General features: G+C 37.4%; 1 protein-coding gene across 1 annotated transcript in view; it reads left to right on the forward strand.

Moving 5' to 3' along the window:
* ALMS1 (ALMS1 centrosome and basal body associated protein) overlaps nucleotides 1-19615 on the forward strand; it is a 231200-nt gene that overhangs the window by 46478 nt on the left and 165107 nt on the right. Inside the window, exon 6 of the mRNA XM_082672085.1 lies at nucleotides 113-272. Coding sequence (XP_082528211.1) covers nucleotides 113-272 — 160 coding nt within the window. The remainder of the gene's footprint in view (nucleotides 1-112; nucleotides 273-19615) is intronic.

The raw sequence follows: 19615 nt of genomic DNA on the forward strand, positions 1-19615 counted from the left end.
TGAGGAACTGGTATAACTGCTTAACATTCATTTTCATAAAAATGAGGTTATTTTTTAGTAGATGAAGTCTAAAATTAATCTTATTTTCTTCATTTTTTATCTCTTTTCATAGGTATGTCTTTCTAATATGGACATTAATCAGTCTTTTGCATCTGTATTGCCTCCATCTGTTCCTCATGAGCCAACTAGAGAGTTGGAGTATCACTCTTCAGATCTCAGAATGTTGAGGGTATCTCCTGACACTGTGCCAGGGACTTTCAAACATTCAACAGGTATGTAAAGAAGGAGATATCAAGTGTCCTTATGACTAGCTTGTTAAAAATATCTTGCTGTGCCTAATTTTTTACTTTTGAACTCCTGCAATAATGTTAACTTTGGATTAGGTGTATTTATAGATCCTCAGATCTTTTGTTAGATGAACCATTTGATTTTCATTGCATTCTTCATGACAGTGTTTAGAACTGAATTACATGGAGGAGTCTGATATTAGAGTCAGTTTGTTTCTATATTCCTTTCTGTGACTTGAAGGGAAAAGGGAATTAAATGAGCATAAGAACAGATACACGTTTACAGAGAGGAAACTGAGAGATTAGTTTTGAGGTAGAAAGCAAGATTGTCTGCTGAGGGAGGTTGAGAGTTGTGGAGGTGAGTTAAGGGATTTGAGGAGAGTGGCTTGGTGAAGGCTTAGAATTTATGTTGAAGTGAATAGGGGATGGAGCTGACCAAGGATAAGCAGATGGATTGGCAGTAGTTCTGAGAAGTCAGCTGAGGTTGGAGATGCCTATCCTGGACATTTTCATGTGAGTGAAATCATACAATATGAGATCTTTTGTGGCTGGCTTCTTTTACTGAGTACGTTTTCAAGATTTATCCATGTTATAGTGTATATCAGTACTCATTCCTTTTTATTGCCATAGGATGGATATGTCACATATTGTTTACCTGTTCATCAGTTGATGGACACTTGGGTTGTTTTCCACTTTTTGACCCTTAGGAATAATGCTGTTATGAACATTCACGTACAGGTTTGTGTATTTGTTATTTTTATTTCTCTTTGGTATATATCTAGGAGTGGGAATTTCTCGTTCATGGTAACAGTGTTTAACATTTTGAATAACTGCTAAACTGTTTTCCAAAGAATATGCACCATATTACATTCCCACCAGCATTATGAGGGTTCCAGTTTCTCCACACCCTCCACAACACTTGTTTTTCTGTCTTTCTGATTATAGCCATTCTGGTGGCTGTGAAGTGGTATCTTGTAGTTTTGGTTTACGTTTCCCTAAATGTTATGTTATTGATTTGAGATTTTTCTTTTTAATGTAGGTATTTACGTTGATAGATCTAAACACTACTTTAGCTGTGTGCCTTAAGTTTTGGCTTGTTGTGTTTTTGTTTTAATTCATCTAAACTATTTCCTAATATACTTTATAGGATTTTTGTGCTTTTAAATTTAACTGAGGCATGTTTTATGTCCTACCATGTTTATCCGGTAGAATGTATGGTTTGTGCTTGAGAAGAAATGTGCATTCTGCTGTTGTTAGGTGGTGTGTTCTATACATGTCTCTTAGTTCTAGTGGGTTTATAGTGTTCAAGTCTTCTGATCCTTGTTGATCTTCTGCTAGTTTTCTCCATTTTTGAAAGTAGGGTATTGAAGTCTCCAATTATTATTGTTTGTCTGTTTTTCCCTTTTCTGTCAGAATTGTTTCATATATTTTGAGACTTTGATATTAAGTGCATTTATGTTTGTAATTGTTATATATTCCTGATGAATTGACCTTTTTGCTGTTGTCCCTCTTTAATTCTAGAAACATATTTTTTTGTTTTAAGGTCTATTTTGTCTTATGTCTCTGTGGACTTTCCAGTTCTTATGGTTGCGGCTTGAATGTTGTATCTTTTTTCATCCCTGTACTTTCAACCTATTTATGTTTTTGAAACTGAACTGTATCTCTTGTAAATAGCTTATAATTGTATCTTTTTATTTCTTAATTCCAGACTGACAGTCTTTGCCTTTTTTTTTTGCGGTATGCGGGCCTCTCACCACTGCGGCCTCTCCCGTCGCGGAGCACAGGCTCCGGATACTCAGGCTCAGTGGCCATGGCCAATGGGCCCAGCCGCTCCGCGGCATGTGGGATCCTCCTGGACTGGGGCATGAACCTGCGTCCCCTGCATTAGCAGGCGGATTCCCAACCACTGCACCACCAGGGAAGCCCCAATCTTTGCCTTTGATGTGATTGTTTAATCCATTCACATTTAATGTAATTATTGATAACATTGGATTTATACTTGCTGATTTACTTTTTCTTTTCCATATGCCTTATGACTCTTTTGTTCTTCTGTTCATCCTTTACTGCTTTTTATTGCATTAAGTGAATATTTTCCAGTATTTTAATTTCTTTAATAATTTTCTAGCTAATTTTTACTTTTTAAAAAGTGAATTATTTATTTTTATTTATTTTATTTTTGGCTGTGTTGGGTTTTTGTTGCTGCATGTGGGCTTTCCCTAGTTGCGGCAAGCAGGGGCTACTCTTTGTTGTGGTGTGTGGGCTTCTCACTGCGGTGGCTTCTCTTGTTGCGGAGCATGGGCTCTAGGTGCACAGGCTTCAGTAGTTGTGGCGTGTGGGCTTCAGTAGTTGTGGCATGTGGGCTTCAGTAGTTGTGGCTCGCAGGCTCATTAGTTGTTGCACACGGGCTTAGTTTCTCTGCGGCATGTGGTATCTTCCCGGACCAGGGCTCGAACCCGTGTCCCCTGCATTGGCAGGCGGATTCTTAACCACTGCGCCACCAGGGAAGTCCTAGCTAATTTTTAAAATTATATTATTAGTGGTTGCTCTAGGGTTTATAAAATTTATCTTACCAGAATATACTCCCAGTTTATACTAAATTCTAGTGTGATACAGAGATGTTTCTCCTATATAGATCTATTCCCTCTTCTTTGTATTTGCAATTATTATAATACATAATACACCTATATGTTACAAACCCAAGAGTAGATTGTTACATTGTCATAATTATTTATATAATTTTATGTATTTTAAAGAAGCTCAGAGAAGTAGAGAGAGCAAATATTTATATTTATAGAGCTTATTACATTAATATTTGAATTTATTCTTTTTTCTTATTCTCTTTATTTGTTCCTGTGGATTTGTTATCACCCAGTGTCATTTCCTTGCTGTACTCTAAGTTTGCTCCCATGTACTTCCTTTTGATGTTATAGTTGAATATGTTACATTTCTATATGTTATAGCCCCAATAATACAATTATATATGTGTTGTTTTATGTAAGCTTGCTTTTAAAATCTGTTAGAAGAAAGGAAAATATGCAAGTGTCCTGTCTTTTTGTAATTACCTAACATAATTATCTTTACTAGCACTATTTGTTTTGTTCTGTAAATTCGAATTGCTGTTTGGTGTCACTTGCTTTCAGCCTGAAGAACTTCCTTTAGTATTTTTTGTAAGATGGGCCTGCCACCAACAAATTCTCTCAGTTTTTGTATATCTGAGAATGTTTTTATATTATCTTTTTGAAAGATAGTTTTGCTGGGTTTTGAATTCTTGGTTGACAGTTTTTTCCAGCACTTTGAATATGTCTTTCCACTCACTGTATTCTGCCTTTATTGTTTCTGGTGAGAAATCAGCTGTTCTTATTAGTGTTCCATTGTATGTGATTTGTTTTTTTTCTTGCTGCTTTCAGGATATTCTCTTCATCTTTCAGCATTTTGATTTTGATTATGATGTGTTGGCATAGATCTCTCTGTTTATCATTGAGTTCATTGGGATTCTCAGATGTGTAGGATAATGTTTTTCATCAAATTTGGGGAGTTTTCAGCCATTATTTTTTTCTGCTCTTTTCTGTCTCAGATATCCCCCATTATACATATGTCAGTACACTTAATCTTGTCAAATAGCTCTCTGAGCCTTTGTTCATTTTTATTTATTCTTTTTTTTTGCTGTCCTTCAGCTTGCATAGTCTCTGTTATCATCATATTCACTGATTCTTCTGTCTGTCCCTATTTACTGTTGAGCCTCTAGGAAATTTTTCATTTTAGTTGTACTTTTCAACCCCAGAACTTCCATTTGCTTCTTTTGTAAGTTCTATTAGCTTATTTTCTATTTGATGAGACATTGCCATTACTTTCTTTTAATTTTATTTTTTAATGTTTTCTTAACATCTTTATTAGAGTATAATTGCTTTACAATGCTGTGTTAGTTTCTGCTGTATAACAAAATGAATCAGCTATATGTGTACATATATCCCCATATCTCCTCCCTCTTGCCTCTCCCTCTCACCCTCCCTATCCCACCCCTCTAGGTGAACACAAAGCACTGAGCTGATCTCCCTGTGCTATGTGACTGCTTCCCACTAGCTATCTGTTTTACATTTGGCAGTGTATATATGTCCATGCCACTCTCTCACTTCGTCCCAGCTTACCCTTCCCCGTCCCCATGTCCTCAAGTCCATTCTCTACGTCTGCGTCTTTATTCCTGTCCTGCCCCAAGGTTCTTCAGAACCAATTTATTTTAATTTTTTTTAGATTCCATATATATATTTGTTAGCATACAGTATTTGTTTTTCTCTTTCTGGCTTACTTCACTCTGTATGAACAGTCTGTACGTCCATCCACCTCACTATAAATAACTCAATTTCATTTCTTTTTATGGCTGAGTAATATTCCATTGTATATTTGTGCCACATCTTCTTTATCCATTCATCTGTCGATGGACATTTAGGTTGCTTCCATGTCCGGGCTATTGTAAGTAGGGCTGCAATGAACATTGTGGTACATGACTTTTTGAATTATGGCTTTCTCAGGGTATATGCCCAGTAGTGGGATTGCTGGGTCGTATGGTAGTTCTGTTTTTAGTTTGTGTTTTTTTTTTGTTGTTGTGGTACGCGGGCCTCTCACTGTTGTGGCCTCTCCCGTTGCAGAGCACAGGCTCTGGACGCGCAGGCTCAGCGGCCATGGCTCACAGGCCTAGCCGCTCCGCGGCATGTGGGATCTTCCCGCACCGGGGCACGAACCCGTGTCCCCTGCATCGGCAGGCAGACTCCCAACCACTGCGCCACCAGGGAAGCCCTGTTTTTAGTTTTTTAAGGAACCTCCATACTGTTCTCCATAGTGGCTGTATCAGTTTACATTCCCACCAACACTGCAAGAGGGTTTCCTTTTCTCCACACCCTCTCCAGCATTTATTGTTTGTAGATTTTTTGATGATGGCCATTCTGACCAGTGTGAGGTAATACCTCATTGTAGTTTTGATTTGCATTTCTCTAATGATTAGTGATGTTGAGCATCCTTTCATGTGTTTATTTACAATCTGTATATCTTCTTTGGAGAAATGTCTGCTTAGGTCTTCTGCCCATCTTTGGATTGGTTTGTTTGTTTTTTTGTTATTGAGCTGCATGAGCTGCTTGTATATTTTGGAGTTTAATCCTTTGTCAGTTGCTTCATTTGCAAATATTTTCTCCCATTCTGAGAGTTGTCTGTTCGTCCTGTTTATGGTTTCCTTTGCTGTGCAAAAGCTTTGTAGTTTCATTAGGTCCCATTTGTTTATTTTTGTTTTTATTTCCATTTCTCTAGGAAGTGGGTCAAAAAGGATCTTGCTGTGATTTATGTCATAGAGTGTTCTACATGTGTTTTCCTCTAAGAGTTTGATAGTGTCTGGCCTTACATTTAGGTCTTTAATCCATTTTGAGTTTATTTTTGTGTATGTTGTTAGAGAGTGTTCTAATTTCATTCTTTTACATGTAGCTGTCCAGTTTTCCCAGCACCACTTATTGAAGAGGCTGTCTTTTCTCCACTATTCTTGCTTCCTTTTTTTCTCCACTTTTCTCCACTATTCTTGCCTCCTTTATCAAAGAGAAGGTGACCATATGTGTGTGCGTTTATCTCTGGGCTTTCTGTCCTGTTCCATTGATCTTTATTTCTGGTTTTGTGCCAGTACCGTACTATCTTGATTACTGTAGCTTTGTAGTATAGTCTGAAGTCAGGGAGCCTGATTCCTCCAGCTCCGTTTTTCTTTCTCAAGATTGCTTTGGCTATTCAGGGTCTTTTGTGTTTCCATACAAATTGTGGAATTTTTTTGTTCTAGTTCTGTGAAAAATGACATTGGTAGTTTAATAGGGATTTCATTGAAGCTTCTTTTAATTTTTAAAGCATGGTTTCCTTTTCTTCTTTGAACATATTTATAATAACTGCTTTGAAGTCTTTGCTGGCTAAAACCAAAATGTGGGTCTCCTTAAAGGCAGTTTCTATTGCTTGTTTTTTTCCTGTGAATGGGTCACTTTTCTTTTTCTTTGCGTGTGTCACAACTCTTTGTTATAAACTGGACATTTTAGATAATATATTGTTGCAGCTCTGGTTACTGATTCCCTCTCTGGGCTGAGAATATTTGTTATTGTTTTGCTTGTCTGGTTATTTAGTGACTAGTTTGGAAGTGAAGTCTGTTTCCCCTGCAGTATGCACCTTCTGAATTTCCTCACTGGAAAGCAGAGTCTTTTTTTTTAAATTGGATTTGCATTTGATTATTTTATTTTATTAAAAAAATATTTTATTTATTTGGTTGTGCCCTGTCAGTTGCAGCCGTTGGGCTCCTTAGTTGTGGCATGCATGTGGGATCTAGCTCCCTGACCAGGGATTGACCCCAGGCCCCCTGCATTGGGAGCATGGAGTCTTAACCACTGCGCCACCAGGGAAGTCCCAAAAGCAGAGTCTTTGGTATATGTACAGCCTCCCTGACTGTGGTCTCCATCCATTCCCTCCTCCTATGACTGTGGCTTTAACTGAGTTCTCTTTTACTGTCTCTTTCATCTCCTTGTTAATCTTCTTGTTTGTCTTGCAATATTGGTATCAGCTGTTAGCCTCAGCTAAGCTGATTGCTGTATTGTTTTCAACAATGCCTTGAGGCATAAATTGCTCCTGGTCTGATTCAGTTACTGTAAGGCCCTTTCTTAGAGGTAGTCTTTTAGGTCAGTCTTTGAGCCTTTCTTTTAAACTTCTAGCTTGTCTACTGTGTGGCTTTTTCATATCATGTAGCTAGCAGCTTCCTCTTAATTGCTTTACTGTGATCACCATTGTTTTTGCTGGTGTTCTTAGGCCTGAACTTCTCCGTGTTCTATTCCAAATGAAGTCAGTCTGCTTATGGAGATATGTGGAGCTCTCTGTTCATATGGCTTGCCTCTTCTGGGAAAAAGCTTTGTGACATTGCTCTGGGAGTTGGAACAGTGACCCACTTATATTGGAGTAACACGTCCCTTCTTTATAAGAATGGTGTTGGGTGTGGATGGTATTCTCTGGTCTTCTTGGATCGCCTCTTCTGGAGTGGAACCTCCATCCTACTAGTAAGGTAGGGTGGGGCCGCAGCCCAGTATTCTCAGCCTACCGTGCCTGGGGTAAATCTCTAAAAGTGGGGAACTAGGTGAAGGTAGGTCACTCTTTGTGCTCTTCTTTTGCAGCCTGTCTTCCAAGACATCCTCTCTGTTCAGCCTCTTTACCTTATGCTTTATTTCTATTGATGCACCCAGTTGTACCATTTGGTTATGTCTCATTCCTCCCAGTAAGACCCTGAGCTCCTGAGTGATAGTAGTTTGGGGAAAAGCCTGAAATTAGATTCAGCTGCCTTGACATCTGAAGCAGTTGAAAAAATGGGAAATGAGAAAGACAAATTTCAAAGACTTCAACAACCCATGATTAAATTATGCTGTAAGAATAGATAAGCTCTCTGGGGGAGCCTGAGTATAGAGAACAGCAAAATTCCAAGGATAAAACTTTATAGAATATAGTAGGAGAAAGGGGAGCCAATAGAGAATACAGAAAAGGAACAGATATTTTGTTTATTAATCAGATTTAGTTTTTACTCCTTTAGTTTTCATTCCCATTTCTTATTGCCTTTGTCACATCACACTGGATTTGGTTGCATACACGTGTAAGATTGCTAAATCTTCTTGGTGAATTTATCCTTTTATCATTATGTGGTAATGCTCTTTGTTTTGAGTAATTATTTTTATTCTGGAGATTACTTTATCTGCTATTATAGCCATTACTGCTTTTAAAAAATTGTACAGTATTTCTTTTTCTGTCTTTTTACTTCAACCTTCTTATGTCATTGTGTTTGAAGGGATTTTCTTCAAACACAATGGGCATATAGTTGTATTTTTTTTAAACACTGTGTTAATGTCTGTATTTTAGTTGGTGTACTAGACTATTTGCATTAAAACCATTATTGATATACTGGGCTTAAAGTCTGCCATTGTATTTGTTTTCTCTTTGTTCCTCTGTTTCTCTTTTCTTGAATTACTGTGGATTACAGGAACATTTTGATCTATCTATAGTATTTTGAGTATATTGCACTGTATTGTTTCTTTAGAGGTTGCTTTAGGTGTTACAATATACATACATAATTTATAACTGTTTACTGGTATCAACTTTCACCTCTGAGAGTGAAGTAGAATTAGTTCCCTTTACCCTTCCCACTTTAAAAATAATAATTGTTTTAATATTTCGTTTACATATATTGAGTACAACAGCAAATAGTGTTAGACAATTTCCTCAGTCATCAAATATGATTTAAGAAACTCATAAAGAGACTGAAAGTCTGTTATATTTCCTCTATTTTTATCCATTCTGTTGTGGTTTTTGTTTTTGTTTTTTTTGGTCTTTATGAACTTTCAGGGTTTTTTCCTGCTATTTTCTTTTGGTTGGAGAATTTCTCAGCCCCTCTATGTGGGTGAGTCTATTAGTGACAGATTTATTTTCTTTACCTGAAAGTGTCTTTATTCCTCATTCATTCTTGAAGGATAATTGAGCCAGACATAGAATTAATGGTTTATGGTTTTTTTCTTTCAGCACTTGCAAAATGGCATAACACTTCTTACTGGCTTCCATGTTTTCAGATGTGAAATCTACTATCATTCAAATTGGTGTTCTCCTATATCTTCTGAAATTTAATTGTGTTGTGTCTTGGTGTGGGTATCTTTGAGTTTCGTATTTGGGATTCACTTAACTTCTTGAACCTGTAGATATATGTCTCACCAAATTTGGGAAGTTTCCCATTATTTCTGTGAATAGTTTTTTTTAGCGCCTCCCTCCCCACCCCCACCCCCCTTCTCCTCTGCTTATGCCATTCTGTTGATAAGAACGTTAGAGCTTTTGTTATAGCCCAAGAGCCCCTGTCTTTTAAAAATTGATTTTCTTTCTGTTGTTCAGACTTATTAATTGTATTGATATGTCCTCAAGTTCACTTATTCTATCTTCTGTCATTTCCATTCTGTCATTGAGCCTCTCAAATGAGGTTTTTATTTGTTACTGTATTTTTTTCAATTTCCATTTGTTCTTTTTTATAACTTACGTTTCTTTACTGAGATTTTATCTTATTTCATTTTCTTCAAGACATTCTTAATTGCTTGCTCAAGCGTATAAGATGGTTGCTTTTTAAATCCTTGTCAGATAATTCCATCATCTGTTTCACCTTGAGGTTGGAATCATCTGATTATCTTTCTCATTCAAGCTGTGATGTTCCTGGTTCTTGATATTGTGAATGATTTTTAATTGTGTTTTGTACATTTTGAATGTTACAGTAAGAGACTGGATCCTATTTAATCTGTTTTAGCATTCAGTTGTCTTATTTATATGTAACATATAGGTCCTGGCCTACTTGTATGGGCTTTGGTTTCAGAGACTGTTTAGTTTTCAGTTTTCACTGAACAAAGCAGATTTGCATTATAGTCTACTTTGCTCAGTGGTGCTGCTGAGGCTCATGCTTGATCTCTGCTGGTGCTGCTCATGCGGTAGAATGCTCTTCCTTAGGCCTACTGCTGTTGAGTGGAAAGTGGGAGATATTGGCCCATAGGGTGAAGAATGCTTTCCTGGGCCTGCTCCCTGGGCACCTGATGCCAGTGGATCTCCCACTTGATTCTTGCTCCTGCCATCAGTCGGGGCAAAAAGTGCTTTTCTAGGCCTCCTGGTACATTTAGGTGGGGGATGTAGGAATTCTGGGCTTCTAGGATACTGACTTTTCCTGGGCCAGCTCTCTGGGCCTCTTAGTGCTGGTGGGCTTCTCTCTTAAGTTTCTGCCAGTACTGTTGGGGAGGAAAGCACTGACCTGGGTTGCCTTCTGTCACTGGGTTGGAAATCAGGAGATTTGGAATCAGTTGCTGGCCAGAGGGTTAGGAGATTCCATCCAGGCCTTCTCTTCCTCCTTCCCCATCTTGGTGCAGGTTCTAGGACACTAGCCTCACCTAGGTCCATTCAGGATATATGAGAATTAAAAAGAAAATCCAGGGAACTCAGTGTTGTGTTGTTCCTCAAGTTCCTCAAGTGTGGTCCCTAGCCATTTGGCCTTCCACTTTCCAACCTTTCAGAGTCTTTTTATGATTTTCTGTTGAATTGTTTACAGGGAGAAGCAGAGAAAGGTGAGTTTATACTCTTTTTGTCTGGTGACGAGAAGACAACTGGAATTTTGAATATGTGAGAACTTTGGAGGCATTATTGTCTTTGGGCTGTTGGTAGAAATCATCAAATGAGGGAGTCACGGTGGTAAGAAGTGAAGTAAAGATCTTTCTCAGGCAACATTGAATAAGTTCAGGGATCTCTAGCCACAGAAGGTAGGGACACCTATGCCATGAACTTTCCCTAGGTTTTCTAAAATCTGCCCCATAATGAACTAAAAATAATAGCTAACATTCATTCCTTGCTTACTTTGTTAAGCATTTCCATAGATCATATTATTTTATATCTATACCTAACTTACGATGTTAGGTACTACTATTATCCTATTTGATAACTGAGCAAAATGAAGTTTAGAGAGGTTAAATTACTTGCCCCATAGCTGGTAAATTGGAGTGCCAGTTGTGAACCCAGGCAATATCCTCCAGAGCCTGCATTCTTAATCACTACATTATTCCACCTTTTATCTTCCCTAAACCCAACTCTTTTATTCTTCTTAAACATCAGTGATAATGTATTTCTTTCTTCTCTGTCAAATCTAAACTCTTCTGGCTGATTAAGACCTTCTGAATTCTATTTGTCCAGCTTTAAGTTTGTACATTTTGGTCATTCCAGGCAAACTATTTTATTGTTGTTATTTTTGTTTACTTTTCTACCTCTAAAGTCATGTTCATTCCTTACCCTGGTATTTTACTTATACATTTTCCCTTCCCTGGAATGCCAGTTCCTTTCTTCACATCTCTACATTCTACTTATAATTTAAGGCCTAGCTCAAGCCCCACTTTTTCTAAGAGGATTTTTGGTTACTTCATTCCATACTGTTCTTCCTTTTTTTTTTTGAATGTTAAATACCTATGTAACCTCACCATAAATAGCACACCTACAGTTTATTAAAATCCTCATGTATAAAGGGCACCACATTTTATTTCTGTTCAATGCCTAACACAAATATTGGCACATAATAAAGGCATGGAAAAATCTTGATGGTTGTTTCCTAACTTAAAGAGTATCAGTCAGTGGAACAGTACTGGCTGTCCTCAGCTTGTTTACAGCAGCAAGCAGGAACATGGTAGGAAACAATGCTTTGTGCAAGAAAGGATCTTAAGTTCTTCTGAGCTGATATCTGCTCCCAGTGCTTCATTTACTTTCTGTGGCTGATGACTTCCAAATGTAGCACTCTGTCCAGATGTGTCTCATACTCTAGATGTTTGTGGCTAACTACCTATAGAAAATCTTCATTTATATGTCCCATGGCACTATAGCCCCAGAACTCCACGGAACTGATCATCATCTTTTCAAAGTACTCTTTCTTCTTAGTGAATGGGCATCTATCTACTTAGTTGCCAAGCTAGAAACTTCTCTTTCTACTCTTGCTCTCACCCCTGTCCATTTACACAGTCCTTTTGATTATGATTCTCAAACTACTGTTTTCACCTTTTTGGATTATTGCATTAGTAATAGGAAACTCGTCATCTTTTCTGCCTTCCTATCCATTCTTTGTATTAAGCCAGAATAGTCTTTTTTCATGACACACTTGATAATATCACTTCCAGTTTGAAACCCCTGCTTTCCATTGCTACCTTCAGGATAAATTCCAAACTCCTTAATATGTCATAGGAGGTCCCTGCTCACCTCTTTAGCCTCACACTTGTCTCTTTGATCATATTGAACTACTGCTATTCGTTCATTATGCTAGGTCCTCTAGTCTCCTTGATCTTACAGATGCTATTTTCTCTGTTTGGATGACTTTCTTCCTCTACTCCTTGTGCCCCATCTTTGCCCAACTCTTCATCCTTTCATTCTCAGCTTAGATGTCTTCTAGGAAATATTTCCTGGTTTCCACCATTCACCATGTGTCCTTGAGAAAGAGTCAGTACTCCTTGTATATGTGTTCTCATGGTATTCTATAAACACTCACATTCATCACTGCTCTGAACACATAGTATAGTAATTGCTTGTTTACTTATTTCTGTTTCCCACTAGACTTTAAACTCTTTGAGGGTAGAGCTGGGGCTTTGTTAATATTTTATTTACTTCTGGTCATGAGAGGTGCTTAGTAAATAGTACATATTGAAGGACTTAGTGAATTATTGAATATTAAATGAATTAGATGTCTGGGTAGACTTCAGTAAGAGATGGGTGAAATGAGGTAGGCTTTGTCCTTTTTGGGGAGATCAGTTCTCAAGAAAGTGGGTTAAATGAAAAGAAAAATCATATAAACAACTTTATTTCAGTTGTTATTATGAAGGCTTGTGGATTTTTTTCTTGTATTAAAAGCTTTTATTGATCTCATTAATATGGGGCCATCTCTATGACTTGTATGCATATATGCCTTTTTTTATGTTGTTTGGTTGTTATTAGGGTTTGTGATCCCTGACCACAACCTTAATTGGTTTAATTATCCATTAGTTTTCTTGCCGTAATTTACAACTAAAGTCATGTCTTTGGTTTAGCCTACTTCACGTTATTTGTTTGGTTTCTGTCTCGGAGATGTGACTTTGGTTTGGGGCAGGACGTTGGGAGCATTCTCTGAAAGATGAAGGGCCTGGAAGCAAGACCCAAAATACCATCTTCCACCTGCCCTCCCTTCTGTAAGGGTGCACTTACTATTTGCCAGGTATATTACATACTTATCTCATTTAACCTTCACAACCATATGAGGGTGGTATGATGAGGGAACTGACTTTCTGGTTATTCTATTAGGAAATAGTAAACTTTGGATTTGAGCCTGTGTCTGAGTGCAGGGTTCATGATCTTTACACAAGACCAGTAGTTCTTTAGCTTTTAGGAACTGCTGCCCTTTTAGGAATGCAGAGTCTATAGCCCACTTACCTTACCAAATACCACTTTCACATAGAAGAAGAACTTAGTGATAGCAACAAAAAAGTGAGGTTATCTAATGAGCTTCTGTATGTGATTTTCATGTTACAAAACAGTGCTCTATAAACTCAACAGTTTTCTTACATTTAACTTGATATTGCGTTGCAAGTTATTCAGATGACATACATTTGTCAACAAGACAACATCCATAAAGTATCACACTATATAGGCACTTTGTTTTTTTTAAAAAATATGTATGTCTGTCTGTCTGTCTGTCTGTCTATGTCAAGTCTTAGCTGCGGCATGCAGGATCTTTTGTTGCGGCACGCAGGATCTTTCGCTGCAGCATGCAGGCTGTTCGTTGCGACGCACGGGCTCTGTAGTTGTGGCGCTTGGGCTCCAGAGCACGTGGGCTCACTAGTTGTGGCGCACAGGCTCAGTAGTTGTGGTATGTGGGGTTAGTTGCCCCACGGCATGTGGGATCTTAGTTCCTCGACCAGGGATTGAACCCACGTCCCCTGCATTGGAAGGCGGATTCTCAACCATTGGACCACCAGGGAAGTCCCTATAGGCACTTTGGAAGGGTTATATTTACATCTGCTTTGTCAATAATGGTATCAAGAATTTCTATTTGAACTATAATATATACATGTATTATAGTCTAGGTTTGAGAAGACTTAGGTTAATGTTGATACAAACATCTATCAATTTACTCAAGGATTAACCAAATAACCCACAAAAAATTATACTTACCTAGTTATCAGTAATTACTAATTAGGAAATTGTAAAAACAGTAAAGTTACAGTAGTTCATAATTAGAGAGCAAGAATAACAACAATGAAAACAAAGACCAACTTAAAATATTACCAGTATCCTTTTTAAAACTGCAGGAATTTCAGTGTACTTGCTGTGCAGACAAAATAGATTCTCTTCAGGACAGCCAGACCTGTTAGTGGTGACTGAATTGGAGGTCTTGAAATCCAGAAGTATGCTAATTTATTTTTGTGTGCTAATATTAATAATCCATAATAATTCACTTGATGATTACTAATAAGAAGCCCTTAGTTGTATGTAAAACAAAACTGGAATTGCATCTCATTTTGTCTGTGAGAAATAAAGTACTTGCTTGTTGTTCTTATTAAATGAGGTCATAGAGGATTTCAGATTATACTTTGAGAAATAAAACTATGCTCTTTGTCTCCCATAGAAACCCTCTATGTTAATAAGCATTTGGCTCCAGTGGGTAAACAGTTCTTCAGAAAATCCTAACCAGGTTGTTAGTCTGTCTCTAAAAGGCATCAATATAAACTTTTGGAATACTATAGTCTTTTTCTGGGCAGTTCTCTTCTTCCTCATGTCCAGACTTTTCTCTTCAACCCTTCCCCTAAAAATGGATTTTGAAGAATTCAGTAGATATATAGTAATGTTGTAACGTTCACAGTCAGCATATTTATTCCTGTTTCAAGGGCTGAGAGGGTAGTACTCTACAACTGTGCCATTCATCATCATGTATTCCTTACATATGCAAACATATTTCAAAAATGATAGTGGATTTATTATCAACATTGCTTCTGACAGTTTGAAGTGTATGTCCTTAAGCTTATATGGAACTGCCAGAAATTTCTTCATGAACACAGGTCTCCTCCTACACTTTTTGCAGCTTAACTTGCAGTAGTTCTTCTAGTTTCCTTTACTAATCTTTTCCTTCCTGCTGAAGTCTTCTTAAGTAGGGACTCGTTATTTTGTGTAACACATCTTTCAAGGATCTGGGCTGTATATCTTAACTCCTTGGTTGTTATCTCATTTGTTCCCTTCTAGGTACTAGATGTCACTATTAATTTGTAATGATCAAAACATGTAAAAACTTTGAAAAATTAGAAAATCATTTGGAACAAATGTTCTTTAATCTGTTTATTTTTCATTTTTAAATATGTTTCATATGTACAACATTATGTTTCGACATCTGTATGCACTACAGCATGTTCATCACCAAAAGTGTAGTTTCCCTCTGTCACCATACAGTTGACCCCCTTTATCCATTTCAGCCACCTCCCACCCTCCTTTCCCTTGGTAACCACTACTCTCTTCTCTGTATCTGTGTGTATTTTTTAGTTTGGTTTGTTTGTTCGGGTATTTATTATTTATTTTCTTATTTATATGAGTGAAATCATGCAGTGTTGTCTTCTCTTTCTGACTTATTTCACTTAGCATAATACCCTCAGGGTCCATCTGTGTTGTTGCAAATGGCAAGATTTCATCTTTTTTTTTAATGGCTGAGTAGTATTTCATTGTATGTACAGTTGACCCCTTGTACAACGTGGGGGTAGTCTGCATATAACTGCAGATTCAATCAACCGCAGACTGTTGTACTCTAGTGTTTACTGTTGAAAAATATCCACTTGTAAGTGGACCTGCAAAGTTCAAACCCACAGTGTTCAAGCATCAACTGTATGTACCACATCTTATTTATCCATTCATCTGTTGATGGGCACTTAGGTTGTTTCCATACCTTGTCTATTGTAAATAATGCTGCAATCAAGGGTGTTATTATTAGTGTTTTTTCTTTTATAATTAGTGTTTTCATATTCTTCAGATAAATACACAGAAGTGGAATAACTGGGTCATATGGTAGTTCTATCCTTTTTTTTAATATTCATCAGTCCATACCCTTGAAGGGGTATCTTTATGTATTTCTCCTTGACCTTTCTTTCTTCCTTCCTTCCTTTCTTTCTTTCTTTCTTGCTTGCTTGCTTGCTTGCTTGCTGCGTCGGGTCTTAGTTGCGGCACAGGGATCTTTCATTGCGGCATGCAGGCTCTTCATTGCGGCGCATGGGCTACTCTCTAGTTGTGGCATGTGGGCTCTGTAGTTGCAGCACATGGACTCTCTAGTTGTGGCATGTGGGCTCAGTAGTTGCAGCACACGGGCTTAGTTGCCCTGAGGCATGTGGCATCTTAGTTCCCTGCCCAGGGATCGAACCCACATCTCCTGCATTGGAAGGCAGATTCTTAACCACTGGACCACCAGGGAAGTCCCTATTCTTAATTTTTTTGAAGAACCTCCATACTGTTTTCCATAGTGGCTACACCAATTTACATTCCCACCAACAGTGCACAGGAGTCCCTTTTTTTCCACATCCTCGCCAGTACTTTTTATTTCTTGTCTTTTTATTAATAGCCATTTTAACAGGTGTGAGGTGATAGTTTCATATGATTTTGATTTGTATTTCCCTAATAACTAATGATGTTTAACATCTTTTCCTGTGTCTGTCTATATGTCTTCTTTGGAAAAACGTCTATTCAGGTTCTTTGCCCATTTTTAATCAGGTTGTTTTGTTGTTGTTGTTGAGTTGTATAGATTCTTTACATATTTTGGATATTAACCCCGTATTGGATATATGATTTGCAAGTAGCTTCTCCTATTTAGTAGGTGATCTTTTCATTTTGTTGATGGTTTCCTTTGCTGTGCAGAAGCTTTAGTTTGATGTAGTTGCTTTTGTTTCCATTGCCTGAGGAGACATATCAGGAAAGATACTGCTAAGTCCAATGTCAAAGAGTATACTGTGTATGTTTTCTCGAGGAGTTTTATAGTTTTAGGTCTTACATTCAAGTCTTTAGTCCATGTTGAGTTACTTTTTGTGTATGGTGTAAGATGGTGGTCTAGTTTCATTCCTTTGCAGGTGCTTTTCCCGTGCAGTGGTGGTTTCCCAACACCATTTATGGAGGAGATTGATTTTTCTCCATGGTATGTTTTTTGCTCCATTGTCATAAATTAATTGTTCATATGTGTGTGGGTTTATTTCTCGGCTCTCAATTTTGTTGCATTGATCTTTATATCTGTTTTTCTGCCAATACCATGCTGTTTTGATTACTGTAGACTTGTAGTCAAATTTGAAATTAGGGAGTGTGGTACCTCCAGCTTTGTTCCTTTTTCTGAGGATTGCTTTGAGCATTTGGGTCTTTTGTGCTTTCATATAAGTTTTAGCATTGCTTCTTCTATTTCAGTGAAAAATGCCATTAGTATTTTTATAGAGATTCCATTGAATCTATAGATTACTTTAGGTAATACGGACATTTTAACAATGTTAATTCTTCCAGTCCATAAGTACAGACTATCTTTCCATTTCTTTGGGTCTTCTTCCATTTCTTTCAACTGTGTCTTATAATTTTCATTGTATAGCTCTTTCACCTCCTTGGTTAAATTTATTCCTAGGTATTTTATTCTTTTTGATGCAGTTGTAAATGGGATTATTTCCTTAATTTCTTTTTCTGATCATTCATTATTAGTGCATAGAAATGCAGCTGTTTTTTGTATAGCAATTTTGTATCCTGCAACTTTATGGAAATCGTTTTTCGTTGGAGTCGTTAGGATTTTCTATATATAGCATCATGTTATCTGCAAAGAGAGACAGTTTTACTTCTTCCTTTCTGACTTGGATGTCTTTTATTTCTATTTCTTGCCTAATTGCTCCAACTAGGACTTCCAGTAGTATGTTGAGTAAAAGTGATGAAAGTGGGCATCCTTGTCTTGCTCCTGATCTTAAGAGGAAAAGCTTTTAGCTTTTCACCGTTGAGTCACTGAGTATGATGTTGGCTGTGGGTTTGTTGTATATGGCCTTTATTATGTTGAGGTACATTCCTTCTGTATCCCTTTTGTTGATAGTTTTTATCATAAGGGAGTAGTGAATCTTAGCAAATGCTTTTTTTCTTTTTAAGGAAAATCATTTATTTTTTTACACTAGAAATAATGTACTTTAAGCTGAGGAAATTCTACATTATAAAATGATATAGTTCGTTGTAGGAAAAAAATAAGAGTAGTGGATAGGGGTCTTGGTTTTCATATACTTTCCTGTTACAGATGAGAAAATCTAAGTTCACAGAGACCAAACAAAATTCCTAAGGCCACAGAGGAAGTTGATTACAGAATGATTACCAAAAACCGAGGTTTCTGAGTCCAGGTCAGTTACTTACCCAACATGGCCTTGGATGCATTTGGTCATTTTTTTCCAAAACACTGGTTTGTTTAATGGGGCAAAAATGAATCAGTTGTTAGGCCAAGGGAGCCACTCAAATTTGAGAGATTTATACACTGTTATGAGGTTATAAATTCCAAGTCTATGTAAGGTAAATGAGGAAACTGAAGGCTATACAAGTAATTCAGACATAGTCACTCAGGAAGATAAAGACTGATGTAGAGATAGAAACAAGTTCTGCTTCCTGACCTATTACCCTTCATAGGAAGCTTTTTTTTTTTTGAATTTATTTTTTTATACAGCAGGTTCTTATTAGTTATCCATTTTATACATATCAGTGTATATGTTTCAATCCCAATATATTGCATATATTGAGATGATCACAATTTTTATTCTTCATGTTGTTAACAAAGTGTATCTCATTGATTGACTTGTGGATGTTGAACCATCCTTGCATCCCTAGATTAATTCCCACTTGATCATGGCATATCACCCCTTTCATGTATTGTTGAATTTGGTTTGCTAATACTTTGTTGAGGATTTTTACATCTGAATTCATCAGGTATACTGGCCTGTAATTTTCTTTTTGTGTAATGTCCTTGTCTGGTTTTGGTATCAGGGTAATGCTGGCTTCATAAAATTAGTTTGGAAGTGTTCTCTCCTCTTGTATTTTTTAGAAAAGTTTGATAAGGATTGGTTTTAATTCTCTGAATGTTTCATAGAATAAAACAGTGAAATTATCTGGTCCTGGACTTTTGTTTGTTGCGACACTTTTTTTTTTTTTAATATCCCATTGCTCCGTTTTATTTATTTATTTATTTGTTTATTTTTGGCTGTGATGGGTCTTTGTTGCTGCACACAGGCTTTCTCTAGTTGTGGCAAGTGGGGGCTACTCTTCCTTGTGGTGTGTGGGCTTCTCAATGTGGTGGCTTCTCTTGTTGTGGAGCACAGGCTCTAGGCATGCAGGCTTCAGTAGTTGTGGCACCTGGGCTCAGTAGTTTGTGGCTTGCAGGCTCAGTAGTTGTGTCGCATGGACTTAGTTGCTCTGTGGCATGTGGGATCCTCCTGGACCAGGGCTTGAACCTGTGTGCCTTGCATTGCCAGGTGGATTCTTAACCACTGTGCCACCAGAGAAGTCCCTTTTGGGTCACTTTGAGTGCTGATTCAATCTCCTTACTAGGCTGTTCAGATTTCCTATTTCTTCATGATTGAGACTTGGTAGATTGTACTTTTCTAGGAATTTATCCATTTCTTCTAGGTTGTCAAATTTGTTGGCCTAAAATTGTTCATAGCAGTCTCTTACCCTTGTTATTTCTGTGCTATTATTTGGAAATCTCCTTTTTCATTTCTCAGTTTATTTATTTGAGTCTTTTTTCTTCC

The sequence above is a fragment of the Grampus griseus genome (assembly GCF_964374135.1).
Source record: "Grampus griseus genome assembly, chromosome: 15".
NCBI lineage: Eukaryota > Metazoa > Chordata > Mammalia > Artiodactyla > Delphinidae > Grampus > Grampus griseus.